This window comes from Cydia amplana, chromosome 2, assembly GCF_948474715.1.
Source record: "Cydia amplana chromosome 2, ilCydAmpl1.1, whole genome shotgun sequence".
NCBI lineage: Eukaryota > Metazoa > Arthropoda > Insecta > Lepidoptera > Tortricidae > Cydia > Cydia amplana.
The window spans coordinates 2,331,374-2,348,545 of NC_086070.1; the positions used below are offsets into that span (position 1 = coordinate 2,331,374).

Below are 17,172 nucleotides of genomic sequence, written 5' to 3' on the forward strand. Positions count from 1 at the left end.
TTTTCACACTAAAATAGAAAAAAAACAATTAATTTTGGGGGTTCCCCATACTTAGAACTGAAACTCAAAAATTTTTTTTTCATCAAACCCATACGTGTGGGGTATCTATGGATAGGTCTTCAAAAATGATATTGAGGTTTCTAATATCATTTTTTAAACTGAATAGTTTGCGCGAGAGACACTTCCAAAGTGGTAAAATGTGTGTCCCCCCCCCCCCCCTGTAACTTCTAAAATAAGAGAATGATAAAACTAAAAAAAATATATGATGTACATTACCATGTAAACTTCCACCGAAAATTGGTTTGAACGAGGTCTAGTAAGTAGTTTTTTTTTAATACGTCAAAATCTCCTAAATACGGAACCCTTCATGGGCGAGTCCGACTCGCACTTGGCCGCTTTTGTACTGAATATAACTTCACTATCACTACATAGTATAAAACAAAGTCGCTTCCCTGTCTGTCTGTCTGTATGACTGCTTAGATGTTTAAAATTACGCAACGGATTTTGATGCGGATTTTTTAATAGATAGAGTGTGCCAAGAGGAAGGTTTATGTATAATTTGTTAACTCGTTCGAAGCCGGGGCGGGTCGCTAGTTATATTATACTGCCGCACACTGGTGTAATCCCGCCTTAACACGATCAATCACGACAAATTACTTGTATTATTGGCTCAATGCTCGTTTATCGATTCCTTATCACGGCAATACAGAGGTCTTTAAACGGGCTAATTATATTTATTTTAAACACGCCACACTCATGTACCTATGTGTGGAGGTACCTGCCGTGCCGATAGAAACATATGTTTTAAAACTTCAAACTATTACAGACCTAGAGGGGGTCCTGTCATAGTAAATTTTGTAGTCGCTGTTAATTTACTGCCATCTATCGACACACGATTAAACTCAAAATGAAAATGTATAAAACTATCAAAAAAATGTATATATATGAATAAATGATTTCATTATTTTTATATCATTATGACCCATGTTCTTTCACTGATACCTATGTGTTAAAATTGTTAAAAATCAAACGGTGTCAACGCCATCTAGCCGAGCATAGGCCAAAGGTGTGTGCGCCATCTATCCGAGAATGACTTTTCTTGATTTCCGAGGCACGTTAGAAGTCGTATTCATTTTATACGGAGTTAAATAAAATGTATTTGCTATTACTCATAAAGTCATGAACTTATATATCGAGTAGGTACAGCAAGCAGCAAAATTGCATATCTAATTTATTTATTAATTAGGAACATTTCAGTGTGACATAGGCTCATCAGCTAAATAGCTGCTCGTCTCTATAATTACAATAATAACAATAATAATTTGTTAAAGTGGGTATCCATTTTTACATCTGTTAAATCAAATCGCTAAAGTTCTTCAAAACAAACATAAAAACCCTGTTTTTCATATTGTTAATCATACGTAGAAAGACAGACCCAAAACAGTTCCAAAAATAGGTTTCGTAGTCATAGTCATAGTCATAGTCATATATTTATTCAATAAAACAATACAGGTATTGTGTTTGAAATACATACATGCCTTAAAACTAAAATTATTAAAAACTTAATAATATGTAGGTAATATCTAATATTAGGTAGGCTATAATTTTCCTAAATCTTAAAGATTATCAAACATTTCATCTACGGTGTAAAAGCAACCTCTCAATAAAAATCTTTTCAATTCCCTATGAAACAGCGAGTGATCTGTAATGATTTTCAGTTCAGTAGGCAATCTGTTATAAAGGGTTATGGCTTGATGACTAGCGGAATGCGCCGCAACCTCGAGTCTAGGACAAAACTTAACTTTCATATTTTTGGTGCGCGTCAGTAAGCGTTCATATTGCTCTTCATAAGACTCGTTCTTAAGAAGCTTTGTGAGCAGCACCAAGACATACAAACTGGGTACCGTGAGAATTCCTAAGTCTTTGAAAAAATGCCTACATGAAACCCATGGAGGTATGCGAACCATTGTACGAATTGCTCTCTTTTGTATTATAAGAGCCCTGTTAATATTATACTGGTAGCTGTTTCCCCAGAGTTTAATGCTATATCTTAGCTTAGATTCTATCAAAGCGTAATAGACTGTCTTGAGCTGATCTATTCCCATGACTTCCCTAAGACACCGTAAGGCATAACATGCTGATGCAATAGAGCTCTCGACAACCTCCAGCTCAGGTTTCCAATTTAGATGGGAGTCAATGCGTACACCGAGACATTTTATCTGGTCTACTACATCTATGACAGCTCCATTCATTGATACTTCAAGTTTGTCTGTCTTTTTCGAGTTATATTTAAATAATATTAATTTAGTCTTATCAGGGTTTACACGTAAATTATTTTTGGAAAACCAGTCACTAAAGGTTAAGATAGCATCATTCGTAATTTTATTTAGCTCATCAATACTATCAGCACAAACAGTTGCATTTGTATCGTCTGCATAAACCGTCAACTTACAATTTTTAACTGTACTATTAATATGGTTTATGAGGTCGTTAGTAAACACGAGAAATAGTAAAGGACCGAGAATGGACCCCTGAGGGACACCTCGTTTAACATCCACTACGTTAGAAGTAATACATTTTTCGTGATAGTTCTGAACGTTCTTTATTTCTACAAATTGTTTTCTATTCTCAAGATAATTTAACAGGAGCCGGTATGCATTGCCTCTGATTCCATAGAAATCGAGCTTTTTCATAAGAATCGCATGATCGACTAAATCAAAAGCGGAACTTAGGTCAATAAAAAGACTCGCCACTCTTTTTCCTTTGTTAAGCTCTTTCACAATATCATTTACAAGAGAGTCAATGGCGTCAGTGGTCCCTATGTTTTTTTGGAATCCAAATTGCTGAGGGCTGATGATATCATACACTATGAAATGGTCTAAAAGGCGTGATTTGATCAGTTTCTCAAAAATTTTAGATAGGACTGGAAGTAGCGATATCGGCCGATAATTTTTAAGGTCAGTTTGTGATCCTTTTTTATAAATGGGTAGGATCTTAGCCACTTTTAACTGATCAGGAAATACTGCAAAATCGAAGCATTTATTAAAGAGAAAAGCCAATGGTTCCGCCAGCAAGTCTATACAATCTTTGATCACCGAAATCGGCATTTCATCGAAACCGCAAGACTTTTTGTTATCCATACTTTGAACCATTTTCGTTATTTCAATTGAAGTTACTGAATTAAAGGATATGTCATTGAATTTCCTATTATTAGATTGTTCAAGGATATGTACAGCAGAACGCAAATCACCCGTATTTGGGTTATTACTGTGGTCGAAACCATTTGAAAATAAGTTAGCCACCTCTTGAGGATTATCAAGAACCTTATTCTCTACCTTCAGCATAATTTTACCAAGTTGAGGTTTGTGAGATTTGTTACGATATTTGTTGACAACATTCCATATTACTTTTGCCGATCCTTTGGCATTACTTATTTTTGATTGGACTGCTGTCCGTTTTGCATATCTGACGACTCTTCTAAAGATATTTATATATTTTTGTCTGTAATCTAGTACAGATTTATCAGTTTCCTTATTTAAGTTAGTCAAAACACGCTTCATTTTGCTCGCTATTTTAATGCCCTTTGTGATCCACTTAATATTGGAATTATTTATTAATTTTATTTTTTTCTTAGTCTTCTTAAAACTATCTCGGTAAAATTCTAAGATCTTTTCAAGAAATTCATTAATGCTTAAATTATACCAGTAAGTAGCTTTCAACCTACTTCTAAATGACTGAAGATTTTTCTTATCATTTACAAATCTTTTGTCCCTTACCACAAAGCTTTGTTTAAGATCATTGTTCTGATTGATCTCAGTAACTAATTCGCAAAAAATAGCAGCATGTCCGTCAGCTAGACCGTTGTGATCAATGTTAGTGGTCAAAATGGAGTCGCAGGGTAAATTAGTAATGAAGTTATCGATGCAAGACTGAGAATCATTTCTTCTAAATGTGACGTCATCGATAAGATGCCTAAAATTATAACATTTTAAGAGATTTAGAAAATCATTACGTTGTTTATTATCAGTCATCAAATTAACATTGAAGTCACCACCAATAATAGCTTTTTTATTGAAAAGTTGCTCTAGCAGTAATTCAAATTTTTCCAAGAAAACATCAAAATTATTTAAGTATGGTGCTCTATAGCAACAACAGATGTGAAGATTCGTGTGCATATCTCTTACACCACAAATTTCAAACCCTTCGGCAGAATATAGTTTGTCACAAAACGCTAGTCCTTCTGTTTCTCTGTTATTCAAAGCCAAAATTAAAGTGCCACCTCTTTTTTTTGTCAGCCGTGTGTTGTGACAAGCTATTTCATAATTTTGTAAATTCAGTGAAGTGACGGAATTTTTGTTCAGAAAATGTTCACTTAAACATATATAATGTAATGGTCGATTTTGCTCCTCAAGGTAGATCTCTATTTCATCAATTTTATTTGAAATACCACAAACATTTTGGTGCAGCAAGTTAAGACTGTCATGCGTTACACACTTTGGCACGAAAAAAATCATTATTATGACTACTATTACTCCCGCCATTACCGTGGTTGTTAGAGATCCAGGAAATGTTGTATTGTAGGTTTTCAATGATCGTGAACATCGTTCTTTCAAATTGCATGACTGTACTGAAGTTTTCGCGAAAAACATGGTGCCATACACAGACCACGAGGTACTTCACCTTTAGGTGAATTAATTTACAATTCGTAATTCGTATGTATAAAATTTTGTGCTTTCCGGAATACATATTATTTGTGTTAAATGCAAGGCTCGGAAAAACGCCCGTCATTTTGAAAACAAATCATAATTTCGGATCCATTTACGAGTCGAAAGTTTTCGTTTACGGTCTACGGATGTTATTGCGGCATATCCAATGTCAACTATGAAGTTTGTGTTGTACGGAACAGCGTAATGTTATCAAAATAACGGGCGTTTTTCAGAGCCTTGGCTGACGTTTTCGGTTGAAGAAATATAAATGATTGTCATCTTGGCTAGACCCCTCAGGTGTGCTGCCCGAATAAAATGGGCGTGGCCCGTGGTTTACGTGGTTATAACTTGTCAGTCGTCAGTGACGTCGATCCTCGTTCATATCGAGGTCATAAGGCACGTCAGTACGTCAACTGGAGTCAAACTTACATTTGCCGACGCCGAAATCCTCAAGCAACTCGATTTTACCTATTAAAGTTCATTTTGGACGAAAAAATTTATATGTTTTTGGCAAAAGAATCATTTTTGGTACAAGCTTTTATCGCTGACTGTACATTTCTTTCCACAGGCAACTAATACTCACCGAGACAATTTTAACAACGCCAAACACAATCAGTTTGCTTTGTTTTATCACAGAGTTGCCGCCACCCCCTGTCTCAGATTAGCTCCATGTCATCATAATATATTGCATTGTTATCCGATTTACTTGTATGAAAAACTTCAGCTCAATCGGAAGTCGGGAAGTGGGTCTTAGCTTCCAAGATTTGACCCACACTAACAAAATAACATACACGTACACATAACAAACGGCTAGCTTCAGCGGGTAGCTTCAGCGAACGGTCTAATAGCGAAGAGTCTCGACCAACATCTTGAGAGACTCGCTAGGTGCTTGGATCAAGGGCCAGATGCAGACAATGCGCGGATAGTCCGCCGGTTCCTCTCTCTGCAGCCCTGACCACCGGCAGCTTGGGCCTTGCCCCGCTGCTGGCGGCACCCTAGGTTAGGTTTTTATAATGTGTTTATATATTTTTTATATTGTTTTGTAAGTTACACTGACTGTTACATTGCACTCTCCGGTGTACCACAGGGGTCTAATTTGGGGCCATTATTTTTTAACATATTTATTAACGACATTACCTGTATATTCAATAATTCGGCCGTATCGCTGTTTGCGGATGATCTAAAATTGGTACGAGTAATAAAAAATATATTGGACGTCCATCTGTTACAAGAGGACGTAGACGTATTGGTAAAGTGGTGTAGGACTAACAAAATGGTACTTAACCCCAGTAAATGTTACCACATACAATTTAATCGGAAACAAAATCCTATTCCATCAGAGTACATCATTCTTAACAAAGCTTTGCAGGAAGTCAATGAAATAAGAGACTTGGGTGTCACAATGGACAGCAAACTACGTTTTGTGAGTCATGTAGATAAGACAATTATGGTATACGGGGGTTGTTTAGGGGATGAAGTAACGGAACACGGTGTCGTTCATACGGCGTTTATTACAGAACTGATTTTTGGATTATCTACCCACCTAACATTTACATACCTAGTTGCGTCTACCCCCAAGTACATATACCACACCCTTACACTTAAATTATGTTATACCTAAAGACTTAACTTATTTAACCCTTTACCGCATACTAAGCCATAGGTATATGGCGGATACGATATTTAATTATTTAGATTGTAATTTTAATTAATTAAGGCTATTAAAGTTCTAATTTAAATGGATATTTTTTTTTTACATGCCGTAAGGGGTTATTAACACTTATTTAACTTATTTAATACAATCGATAAGTAAGAATATAAAAATAAATAGTGGCAGTCCACTAATATAAAAGAGGATCACCGTAATGATCGACCGGTGGTAAATTCCGACGAGGCCTCTGCACTGACGGCGGCACGGGTGGTATCGGTGGTTGGGTGATTCCAGGATGGTCCATCGGACCAGGCCACGCCAACGCGGAAACTGGTGATCGCGCTCTAACTTGATCTACATGCCTCTTAAACCTAGTTGATAAATCGTTTTCCTTTACCACTAACACAGTCCTAGAACCTATCAAGCTATCCACCTTCCCTTTAAGCCATTTCTCCCCCGAGCTGTAATCCCTAAACCACACAAGATCTCCTATCCGGAACGCCCTATCGGTACCCCCCGCCTGCTGCACCTGCCTTTCTTGTGCCGCCTCCACACGCTGCTCGAGCCCGCGACCAGGCCGTAACATGTCCAGACGGCAACGCAATGCCCGCTTTTGGAGAAGCATGGCCGGTGTTTGTCCCGTTGTGCTGTGGGGAGTATTCCTATATGCCATCAAATATTCCTGAAGAGCCTCTTCCACATCTACTTGATCTCTAACTGCCTTTTTTAGCGCCCTTTTGCACAACTTAACAGCTGTTTCGGCGGTCCCATTTGATGCCGGGTGGTATGCGGGTGTAAAAGTATGAGTAATACCATAATATCGCATGAAGGTATCCACCTCCCTGCTAGTAAATGGAGGCCCGTTGTCCGAAACTACCTGTTTAGGAACGCCAAAACGTGCAAATATCTCCCTTAGCACTTTTAGTACTGCCGCTCCTGTAGTGGTTGTCATTAAGAAAGCCTCTATCCACTTAGAAGACGCATCTATTAAAATCAAAAAAGTTTTACCATGCCACGGACCCAAAAAATCGACGTGCACCCGCGTGCATACCTCCCCGGGGTACTCCCACGGCATAACCGGCGCGCGCGGCGGCGCCGGTGCCTCCGCTGCGCACGTGTGACAACCCGCGCAGCACGCCTCAATGTCGGCATCAATACCGGGCCACCACACGTAGCTTCGGGCCACGGCCTTCATTTTTACTATCCCTAAGTGTCCTACATGTAGTTCCTGAAGGATTTGTTCCCTAAGCACCGGTGGAATAATAATCCTATAACCCCACATAACGCAACCAGAGTCTAAGTATAACTCGTTCTTTCTTATGAAATAGGGTTGCAAATCGGCGTTTGAGTTGTGGGAGGGCCACCCTGACTGTAAGTATAAAATGATTTTACTCAATAATATATCTTTCTTTACCTCCTCACAAACCTGTTTGTGAGTGATAGGTAAAAAAATCATTAACAAAATTAAGGTAAGTGCACTCCGGTTGTTTCTCCCCAACGTCCCCCTTGTGCGGCAACCTCGACAATGCATCGGCGCCATTTTGACTGGTATTAACGTACTGTATATCATAGTCATAACCCGAAAGTATCACCGCCCACCTTTGCATTCTCGAAGCCGCCATCACGGGTATACCCGACTTTGGGCCAAAAATAGCAACGAGAGGCTTATGATCTGTCTTAAGGAGGAACTTGCGGCCATACAAATAATGATGGAATTTCTTCACACTAAAAATTATAGCTAAAGCTTCTCGATCTATTTGGGAATATCCGCGTTCTGCCGCGTTAAGTACCCGCGAAGCGTAAGCAATCGGTCTTTCACTTCCGTCCGGCATCAAATGGGAAATGACCCCGGCTACCCCCACGCTACTCGCATCCGTGGTCAGTACCACCGGTAACCCCGGGGAATAGTGCACTAATACGGTACTACTTGCCAATAATTTTTTTACCTCGCAAAATGCGTCCCTGCATTGTTCGGACCACTCAAATTTTACTCCCTTTCTTAGTAACGCATACAGAGGTGCCAACGTGGAACTTATATTTTTAACGAATTTCGCATAATACATGACCATACCTAAAAACGCTCGCAACTCTGTTGCGCCAGTAGGAGTAGGTACCTGCTCGATAGCTTTTATTTTGTCCGGATTTGTATGGATGCCCTCTTTATCCACTACATATCCTAAATAAGTGACCGACGTGGCGTGGCGTGGTGCTTTGCACGCGTGGGTTCGTATCCCATCCTCGTCGCCAATATGGTATACGGGGGTTGTTTAGGGGATGAAGTAACGGAACACGGTGTCGTTCATACGGCGTTTATTACAGAACTGATTTTTGGATTATCTACCCACCTAACATTTACATACCTAGTTGCGTCTACCCCCAAGTACATATACCACAACAATAAATGCTGCCTTTAAATCTCTAGGGTTTGTGTTAAGATGTGCTAGGGAGTTTAAAGAATGTTCAACAATGGTGACTCTTTTTAACTGTTTTGTAAGAAGTAAACTAGAATACTGTAGCATTATCTGGAATCCTAGTTATAAAGTACAAATTGAAAGGATTGAACGATTGCAAAAACGGTTTACTAGACTTCTTGCGTATCGTTTTGGAATGGGCTGCCAAGGATATAATATAATACAAGACTAAAACAATTTAAATTAATATCTCTTAGTAGTAGGCGTATTATGCTGGACCTAATGTTCTTGCACAAGCTTCTGAACGGCAGGATTGATTGCATGTATATGGTTAGTCAGATAGGGCTGAAAGTGCCGTCTCGTTTGCCACGTTACCCTTGTGCCTTACTCTATGTGCGTCGTAGTCGAACTAACCTATTAGCTCATTCCCCTTTGCCTCGCCTGGCTCGCCTATACAACAAGCATGCTAACAATGTCCCCTCATTGGATGTGTTTCACGACAGTGAAGCCTTATTTAAAAACAAATTATTATCTGTTGGCAACCTCAGCTAGCTCGTCTAACTCACCTTAGTTGCGTTGTGTGGAAAATTTATTGTTAATGTTACGAGTAATGTTAAGTTGTTAATTAGTATTTTATAGGTACTTTTTCTAAATTATTGTAATTTATGCTTAGTTAGTCTTTTTCTGAGAGTTAACTTACAGTTTAAATTAAACATTATAATACTTAATGCATGTTGTGATTGCCTTTAAGTGGGGGATCAATAATCAATGTGCCTTCTTAGTTTGTAACTTATACTCGTATGTAACAAATTGTATCTTCTGTTGGTGATCATAATAAATAAACAAATAAACAAATAAGTGTTTTTATATTTTAATTTTATACGCATATTGTAAAAAAAACGCTAACCTAAGAAGATAATAAATAATGAATTAGCTTGTAAAATGTTGGCCATGTTGTTTATATTGACAGCATACCAAAGGTTTGCAAGTGATGATTGTTGACACGTCAGATGAGTCATCATGTCATCAAAAATGAATTGATGACAGCTGTAATTTTTTACAAAATTTGATCCACTTCCCGGTTTCCGATGAAGCTGAAAATTTTCATGCAAATGTAAGTCGGGTGACAATGCAATATTATGGTGCCATCGAGCTGATCAGATGATGGACACAGGAGGTGGCCATAGGAACTCTGTGATAAAACAACGCAACCTATATAATTGTGTTTGGGGTTTTTAGAATTGGCTCGATGAGTATTAGCACAGAATAAATAATAGTACTAAGTACAGAAGACTCACACTCTAACAAAACGCATCTTTTACGATCAGCACAGATATGGCCGCTAGGTGGCGACAGCGCCACGCGCGGCTTATGGCTTTCCCCAAAATTGGGGCCGAACGGATGTACTTTTAGCTACCTGTAGCAAAGCGACGAAATCGCGGAGTGAGACACGCCTGGTATTAGTTGCCTGTGGAAAGAAAAGTACAGTCAGCAATAAAAGCTTGTATCAAAAATTGATTTTTTGCCATAAACTTATTTTGTTTATTAAATTTCGTGTACGCATTACTATGACTAGGACGACTGTACTACGACTTTATTAAATAAGCTACAATATACTTTTATGTAGTGTGATTGACGTCTTTCGACTAATAAATTAGCAAGTAATAGGTAAACACAATAAGTTGCAAATTAAGTGGGATTTATGACAGAACTAATTGATTTAGCATTATCATTATTTATTTAAGAGTACATGCCATTGGAGTAATCCATATGATTAGTATACCTAGTTTAAGGGTATTTTCCACATATATCGACGCAGAATCGGTAAAAGACCAAAGAAAAAAGCTTTATGCTTGTTTGTGTCGAGGCGACACTACGCCATGCTGTTTCGGGGCCAATGTGTATGTTTTAGAATCGAATTACCTACTAAGGGTTTGAAAGACACTCATTCTGTCGAGATACAAGATATGGGTACACGATAAGATACGAAGAGGGTCAGAAATCGAATTCTTTTATTTTAGTATTTGACACAATATATAGGTGAACCAGGATCTATTGAGGGTGCGCCATATTGCGGAATTTCACTGGAACTAATTTTTTCATACTACACTGAATTGTCACCCTATACATGAGAATAACAGCGCCCTCTTGACAATCATCATACTTATATTACTGGTCAGGCTATACTAAGTACAAACCCTAAACGACTTGATGGATTTTTAAAAGGTGTGAAAAGGTATTATGGAGCACAAAACGGTTTCAAACGTTTTCTTTCATCTTGTGATAAAAAAATCTCTTTGTCTAGTATGCTAATGTTCATATCGGGTGACACCGCTAAAGTCATAAAACTCATAAAACATAATCTTTGGTATTTCCCATTGACGTAGTTTTCGCAAACTTAGTAACAATATATTATAAATTAGCATTTTGTTATTATATTTTGCGCATTTTTCATTACTTTTGAATATTATACCCAAACTGTCTACGTACTTCCACGCCTTCTGTGTCTATCGATATTTAAAAGAAAATCATGCCGAGGAGTGATGCCACAAAATAAATAATAGTACCTAGTAGGTACAGAAGACTCACTGCCGTATTCGAACTTCAAGATATTCACAAGAGACGACACGTACTAGATCCATTCTAGATACGTTATAGTTTAGATTTCAACTAGTTCTCTTTTGCAGCGCAATTCGGGCAACCAATGTCACTTTTACGATAGATCGTGTAAGATATCTATTAGATGTGAATTAGATCTCTAAGTAATATCTTGTGGAAATCGTGCAAGAGTATCTCCAGAATCGCCGAAATGTCAAATTTGACAGGTTAGATCTTAAACATATCGTTATCGTATCTTGGCGATGTCTAAAAGATATCTAATAGAGTCAAACCAAAGAAAGTCTGCAGCGCAATAATTTGACATCGAATTAAAAAACTACATATGGCAATGTTTTTTAGCAGTCAGTAAACGTCATGCACTATGGTATGTGTTTGTCAAAATCGTTTAAATATTCGTTGTGTTTTGTGATGAACGGAATAAACATGGTGAAACCTTACAAAACCGGCGTGCGGGAGTTACTTTGCCGCATGACGAATAATTTTACACTTGTAAAAAGTCAGCACGAGGCGATTCAAGCTGAAAAACGACAATGTTTACAAAATTTGGAGTTGATGACGGGTAAGTGGAATGAAACATCTTAATACTTCACCATATGTACCTACTTAGATAATATAATATTGGTTTAGACTAAGGTTTCACAGCAAATTGAATTGAACACACCTAATAGGTATAGGCATACTTATGAACTTCCTCTAACATTTCGAGAAACTCGTTGGTACTAGCCGGGTTTTGAGCTCGAACCCACAACCTCCATGCTTATGCTCACGGCATGGGTACCTACTAGTTAAAGCTAAAATTTATTTTTAATATATGTTTAGGTATTGTTTTAATGGTTTATTTCGTTTTTCCGAAAACTTTAGTTCGCAAATTGCGGGCAATTTCTCTGTCAATCTAATTACGCCTTAATGGGAGTAAAAGAGAAAGATGCTCGCATATTGAGAACTTCGGTGTTCGCGGTAGGCCCTCTGTACCTATTTACCGCCGTCGCGGATATTACAAAAGCTTATTAATTTTGATGAAGCCAAATGTCACATTCTCCCAATATTATTTATCAATATTAGTATATGTCTACATTAGGGTTGCCAACCGTACTATATTATATAGTATTGTACTATATTTTGGCTCTCTGTACTATATACTTTTGGAAAAATACGCTAAAATACTATATTTCCGATTAAACGTATATTACACTTATGTTTAGTATTTTATCTAAAAGTACTACCTATATTTTTTTGAAATGTACTATATTTTTGATGCCTTATTCTGGAAAATACTATATTCCACCAAAAAATAGTTGGCAACCCTAGTCTACATATTAATAGTTACATCTAAAGTGTCATTCTATAGAACTTGCTAACTATGTAAACAAACCGCCATACTAAAATTGACAGTGAATGTTAATTTACTAGTAACTTTTGTTTGCATAGCAAGTTCTATTGAATGACACTTTATTGTTGGAATGAAATTTATTTTACCATAAAAATTAAGCTGTGCATACAGCAAAATTTTTTCATAGACGGTAAATATGGTAGAAATTTCACAAGTATCAAGACTATTTAATCCATTTTCTGTGGTGTTGTCGTATACTGATTTTTAAAAACTACTTTTAATCTAGCGCTGCAGACTTTCTTTGGTCTTACTGTAGATATCTATTACAAAATCCGAATCGGGCCCTCACTCTCTAACAAAACGCGTCTGTTACGATCAGGACAGATATGGCCGCTAGGTGGCGACAGCGCCACGCGCGGCTTATGGCTAGCCACCAAAATTGGTGTGGAACGGATGTACTTGTAGCTACCTGTTCCTGTTGCAATGCGACGAATTCGCGGAGTGAGCCACGCCTGGTGATGCTTCCATTTATGACTGCGAAAGGTCATACATCCATGTCATTTACAATATAGGTATTTTATAGTCTCATCACATCGCTATATTTATTGGAGTAGGTAGTCGTGCTAAGGTTTATTTTAGAGGATTGCTAATAATTTCCATCAGGCGCGATCTTACTTTAAACAGTCCAACATGGGGATTTAGAGTACCTCTGCCTTAAAGAAGAGCTTAAATACAATAATATACAGTGTCGTTACGTTTACTAATCTGCTTTCGCGGTGAGGGACCTACATAGAAACGTAGGCCTTTCATAGTACCTATCTGTAACCAGTGGTATGGAAAAGAGACAAATAAGTAGATACCTAAGATTAGAGTGCTCATTGCACTCCATCCACACATAGACAAAACTCATCTATCTGGGGGCGCCAAGTCGAGCAAAACAAAGAGGCACGGCCGTACCATCCTTTTCTCGAAGCGATTCAGGCCATTTTCGACGTCCTGTAATCTTGTGCTGGCTGAAGCTAGAACCCTGAATTTTCAGTGACATATAGGGCTTAACATGCTTAAGATACATTCTCAAAAACATTAAACCTGAACTTGTGGTTTAAGAATTATTGTACGTCAAAGTTCCTTAGTTTCGACACTGACACACTCACTCATGCACTCACTCACCGATCATCATTCTCGATCTCATACTTCTAGCATACCCACAAGTTTCAAATTTTAAACATAAGTAGTTTTTAGCTTATCAAGCTATAGAAAACCTAAAAATATTGCAATCTCAGTCACGTTTTAAAGATCTAAGAACTGCATAAGTAAGTTTGTAATCCCATATAAATATATGCTATTACAAAGTTACTCTTGCAGTTCCTACGAATAGTAGGTAAAGTAAAGGTACACTACGATGTACGATGTGAGTATGAATGAAGATGTGATTAAATATGATATGTGTATATATACATAGTATGGGTGTGAGTACCCGAAAAGAAGACGAAGACTGTCTACAAAAAGAGATGAGATCCCATCAAAAACATTACATGTAATAAAAAGGTGCCAGTCTCGCACCGCTTTTACTACAAAAAAGTTTTGAGATGTAATTTGAAACCAAGTCGGTTATTTTAATCAGCGCCAGGGGGTGTTTAAACCGTATCAATAAGATATCTTTAATTTGTAATACATATAATGACTTGGCAATCGCACATAATGCTTTACTCGTACTTACCGTACTTGTAAATATGTGTAATGCTCAAACTGCAATTAGCGCTAGCGTTATGTTCAATTAGAATTATTTTTAATTGTGTCGATGATCTGATCCTTATGTCATTATGCAGCCGTGCGATGGCCAAGTCATTATACGTATTACAAATTAAATATATCTTATCGATACGGTTTTAACACCCCCTGGCACTGATTAAAATAACCGACTTGGTTTCACATTACATCTCAAAACTTTTTTGTAGTAAGTGCGGTGCGAAACTGGTACCTTTTTACATGTAATGTTTTTGATGGGATAACTAGTATTCAGCAAGCTTTGCGAAAACTTATTTGTAATAAAATTTTGGTAAGCTTAATAAAAGTATTATGTGAGTATAATACCTACGTTTTACCGTAGGTACTTCCCATACAAATTGTTATTATTAAGTAGGTATTATAAGTAGGTAATGAAAATGGAAAATGTACGGAGTGCATGAGCACTACTATTACACAACTATTATACTCATTTCTCTATGTTACGTGTTCCGTACAAAACTTTGTTCACGGAACACTTATGGGTTTAAACGGGGAATCACTGAAGTAGTATTAAATATTTGATTTGATTTTTCTAAATTCCTTATTGCATTTGCCTGCCTAATTATTTGACAATAGCTTGTTAAAATCTACATTTATTCAACGAGTCACCGAATTGAGTCAGAATAGTAATAAGAAAACTGCGGTCGGGTCGTGAGGGAGCACTCATTACTTGTTTGATATGTGGTAATGTTAAATCATGGTTTGTACATAATATAAATATTTACACAATTTTGTTAGTAATGGCTGTACAACTTCCTGAAGCGACCCAAAACAATTACAGATTTCTCGCAACTATCGGATGACATTGAAAATTAAAATCATAAATAATAAGTAACTTATAGTTTGTCAAACGACTGTCTCATTTCACACATAGACAGAGAGAATCATACTATCTTTGTCTAACTCTAGTACTAGCACTCAAAAAATAAGGATGAGTATAGTTTTTTTGTTCAATTTAATGACAAATTGGTTTTACCAACTATAGTGCAGCCCTCTGCTCGTCCATTGAAATCGGAGAGTTTTTTTTTATTATAAATTTAATAGACTCTAGTCACTCTAGCCATAGACCTAAACCCTGGACCCTAGACCCTGGACTCCAGACCCTAGACCCTGAACCCTAGACCCTATTAGTCGTTTGAATATAATTTTGAACACTTAAACCGCTTCGCTAATTACTTACTTCTGCTGTTGGCTGCACAATGCACATTTGCACATACCAATACCTTCTAAAGGTTATGTTATGGCAAACATTGAATAACTACGATTACTCAATCCAAATAATTTAAATATCATAATGCAGGGATCGGATACCGGTATTTTTTGTATGGGAACGGAAACGGTATTTTTTCGTTCTTTGCTAATTACTTCATTTCTAATTAAGCAATCTAATAATACGAAGTCGTAACCTACAAACACAACGGAGTCCTACATTTCAAGTATAAAATAATTCGAAAAATATGGTTATTTCTAAGTTTTTGCAAAAAACCGGTTCCGATCCCTGCCATAATGGCTGCGATGTGATTGTGGCCGAATGTGTTAAGTTTATTAAATAAGACATAGGGGAGACCGATGCGTATCGGATCACAGGGTGAATCGGTTCCAGTACTTCCGATAAAGTTAATAAGTATGTATGTAAACACTTTATTGTACATAAGACAGGTTAAGATACAATTAAAATAAAGTATACAATGTACAAAGGCGAACTTATCCCTATAAGGGAGATCCCTTCCAGTCAACCTTTGAGCAATTGAGAGTAGAGAAATGAAAATGACAGACAAACGAACACTATGTACAGAAAAGTAAATTATGGTTCAATTATTAAGTAGGTATATACCCAAGTAAAATTTTTAATCTTTCGACTTGGCCTTACCCTAAGTACCTTACCTATCATGGTTTTATGCTTCTAAATTTGCGCATATTTTATGACGTAGTGTTTACATTTAACTACTTCTTAGTGAAATAACAGAGAGTCGTAGGTACCTAAACAATACATATCTTATATGTATGATTAATTAACATAGTCAGAGTTCGCAATATTGTTTTTGTTGTAGGTACTGCAATAGGTAGTAAATAACAGGATAACATACACTTTTAATATAATATTTTAACAGCTGCGTATATAGGTATTTAAAAAATCTGCTAATCCGACTAGGTAACGTAAAAGACTGCAACTTTCAGCTCTGCTCGCGAAGTTGCCGCTTTCCGGCTCCGCGTTGAGTTGAAATAGTAACCCTAAAACTTTCAGCTCTCTAGCGTTATTCAAAACGAAACTTCGAGTGTTCGAAAATACGACGAAACGTGCCAAGAAAAGATAGGCATTGCCTTTTGCCCTTTGTCTCGTCTTGGTTCACAATAATACACCAGTAAATAAGAAAGCCTCAGAGCACATGCTTGTTAAGTTGTATCTCCCGGACGAGATACTTAAGGGCGGCAGTAAAATACTTACGCAGCCCTAGTAGCACGGTCGCATTTTTATCGTTTATCACCATGCCTGTCACGTTCTAAGAAGTATGTAAGTGCGAAAGTGACGGGCATAGTGATAGTGGATAAAAATGGAACCGTGCTGAGCCCGCAGGTTTGAAACCGTCCTAACTAGCGGGCGAGTAGCGTTATGTCATTGTCACCAGCGCCGCGCACGTGCTACCAGACATAATACTAATACTTATT

At 37.4% G+C, this 17,172-nt stretch overlaps 1 protein-coding gene across 1 annotated transcript in view; it reads right to left on the minus strand.

Moving 5' to 3' along the window:
- LOC134655822 (scavenger receptor class B member 1-like) overlaps nt 1-7,552 on the minus strand; it is a 66,097-nt gene extending 58,545 nt beyond the window's left edge. Inside the window, exons 1-3 of the mRNA XM_063511309.1 lie at nt 7,409-7,552; nt 6,615-7,234; nt 3,777-3,972 (exon numbers count right to left, since the gene is read on the minus strand). Coding sequence (XP_063367379.1) covers nt 3,777-3,972; nt 6,615-7,234; nt 7,409-7,552 — 960 coding nt within the window. The remainder of the gene's footprint in view (nt 1-3,776; nt 3,973-6,614; nt 7,235-7,408) is intronic.
- Between the last annotated feature and the right edge of the window lie 9,620 nt (nt 7,553-17,172).